Source organism: Littorina saxatilis, linkage group LG4 (genome assembly GCF_037325665.1).
Source record: "Littorina saxatilis isolate snail1 linkage group LG4, US_GU_Lsax_2.0, whole genome shotgun sequence".
NCBI classification, from domain to species: Eukaryota; Metazoa; Mollusca; class Gastropoda; order Littorinimorpha; family Littorinidae; genus Littorina; species Littorina saxatilis.
In genome coordinates, this window is record NC_090248.1 from 27,375,839 (window position 1) to 27,378,338 (window position 2,500).

The 2,500-nt window shown below is 44.3% G+C and overlaps 1 protein-coding gene across 1 annotated transcript in view; it reads right to left on the reverse strand.

Moving 5' to 3' along the window:
* LOC138964372 (prominin-1-like) overlaps positions 1-2,500 on the reverse strand; it is a gene marked incomplete at its 3' end in the record, with an annotated part of 54,157 nt that overhangs the window by 29,760 nt on the left and 21,897 nt on the right. Inside the window, 1 exon segment of the mRNA XM_070336312.1 lies at positions 1,799-2,500. This exon segment is cut by the window's right edge and continues 75 nt beyond it. Within this exon segment, the coding sequence (XP_070192413.1) occupies positions 1,799-2,081 (283 nt within the window).

The following is a 2,500-nucleotide window of genomic DNA, read 5'->3' on the forward strand; positions in this document are numbered from 1 at the left end:
TATTTGTAAGTCGGGGATAGATTTCGTTTGCACACAGAGAACTGTTCTTCGAATTCTGCACGTTCATAAACGGACCAGACACACACACACACACACACACACACACACACACACACACACACATACACACACACACACACACACACACACACACACATATATATATATATATACACGCAAACACACACACACATGCACACACACACACGCACGCACACGGACGCACGCGCAAATACACACACACACACACATATACATACATACACACATACACACACACACAGACGGACGCACGCACACACACACACACACACACACACACACGCAGCACTCACGCAAGCACACACACACACGCAGATCTCGAAACAGCACCAACACTGTCACAGCAAGTATAACACCACCAGGAACAACGAACATAAGCCACAACCGGCCACTTACACATACACCGACCAAACCATTCTACCAAATTTACCAAGAACACCACCAGCATCACCGACACAGCTGCTATTTTCCACTTTGATGAACTTCACAGGAAAGGCATAATTAAGTAAAATCAATAAGATAGTACGGAATAATAACTACCACTCACACGAACATGGCTGTGTCCCAGAGAAAGAGACACATAAAAGAGGGTTTATCCTACATACGTGAGAGAGACACCCCGCGTGAGATAATAATCGTTCAAATCACACGTGTGTATATCATGTAAATGAGGTCAGGTCAAGCAAGTCTGGCAGGGACATGTTTTCCACTGCTTATGATGCCAAAGTCACCGAGACAAACGTCATTATAGAAACAAAAATTGTGCTCGCTAATTACCCTCGATGAATCTTTAGAACTAACACGTCACGCCACACTTTCAGAGTGACGTTTCTTTGCTTTGACGTAATAGATTGCACGAGGCTTTAGAAGAGATCGAGGTTCCAAAACAAGCGTCTTCAATTTAGCTGCCTCAACTGCAGGACATATTCAGTAAAATACACGTAAGTACAGTATGTAGGATAAACAGAATACTACATGGCTTGCTGTTTCGTACCAGATTTACACTCGTAGCTTTTTCAAACAGTGAACAGCTCGCTTTCGCTCGCAGTTCAATATTTAAAAAAACAACTCGTGTAAATCTGGTACGACACAGCAAACCATGCAGTATTCTCTATATAGAGTTTTTGAATACAAGTGGTCAAATACCGCTATTTCTCACGAGGAACACATTCTGCACATGGTACAGTACCTATATATAGCAAATGCCAATCCCCTAGCTACATTTGAGCAAAATTGGTCCATAAGGGTTAGTTGGTTATGTTTTGTATCGTTTCTTCGGCTTGCATTACTTGCTATTCGAGACCGATTTTTTTGTTTGTTTGTTTGTTTGCTAAACGCCCAGCCGACCACGAAGGGCCATATCAGGGCGGTGCTGCTTTGACATATAACGTGCGCCACACACAAGACAGAAGTCGCAGCACAGGCTTCATGTCTCACCCAGTCACATTATTCTGACACCGGACCAACCAGTCCTAGCACTAACCCCATAATGCCAGACGCCAGGCGGAGCAGCCACTAGATTGCCAATTTTAAAGTCTTAGGTATGACCCGGCCGGGGTTCGAACCCACGACCTCCCGATCACGGGGCGGACGCCTTACCACTACGCCAACCGTGCCGGTATTCGAGACCGATGCAAGTTTGTTTCCTTTTTCAGTTCACATAGCAACCTCGAGCTCAATGCCTACAACTATTTACCATCAGGTCTATCACTGCATAAGGAAAGTGAGTGCTTACAACGTAGTTTACGGTACTCACCAACAGGCAACAACTCGGGCAGAGAGGAGTCGATGAAGCTGGTAGCCAGGGCGTAGTAAGGATCCAACCCTCCATCATCCGCCTTGTAGTCCGCAGTCTTGTAGGGCTTGTCCGGTGCCAGCTCCCCCCAGATGATCTTATTCGACGCTTCGTCCACAGTGTTGTTCGTCTGACCCACTACCGGCGTGTGGCACGTGCACACACACAGGATGACAAGCAACGAGGTAAAGGCCAAGGTCGAGGTAGTCTTTGCGCGTGGCATAGTTCTGCTTGTGGTTCTCATTGTTTATTTAGTTGTGTTTTTGTTGTTGTTGTTCTGAAAGTTTGTTTTTTTTAGTAGGAGACTGATATCGCTTGTTAAATAGGTTTTCAAGGCAATTGATTTTCAGACCAGGAAAGTGACTCGACTTTGGAGCAGTTTTAAAAAAAATTGTATCTACCTAGTTTTGATTTCCAATCAACTTTTCGTTCTTTCTGTTCTCTTTTCTGTTTGAAAACTTCAAATACAGACAGCTTCTACTGTCCTATAAAGACAACTCTCAGTTGGTTAAACGTGAAATTCTGTCGATGCTGATTTCTCCAGATCACATGTGTTAATTTAGAGAAACAATCCGTCGAAAATAGGTTTTCCCAGTGGCGGGTAAATCGTTTGTTGCAGCTTTAAAGATGTTGCTCTTTGTGTTTCACACCAGGTGCAAGTAA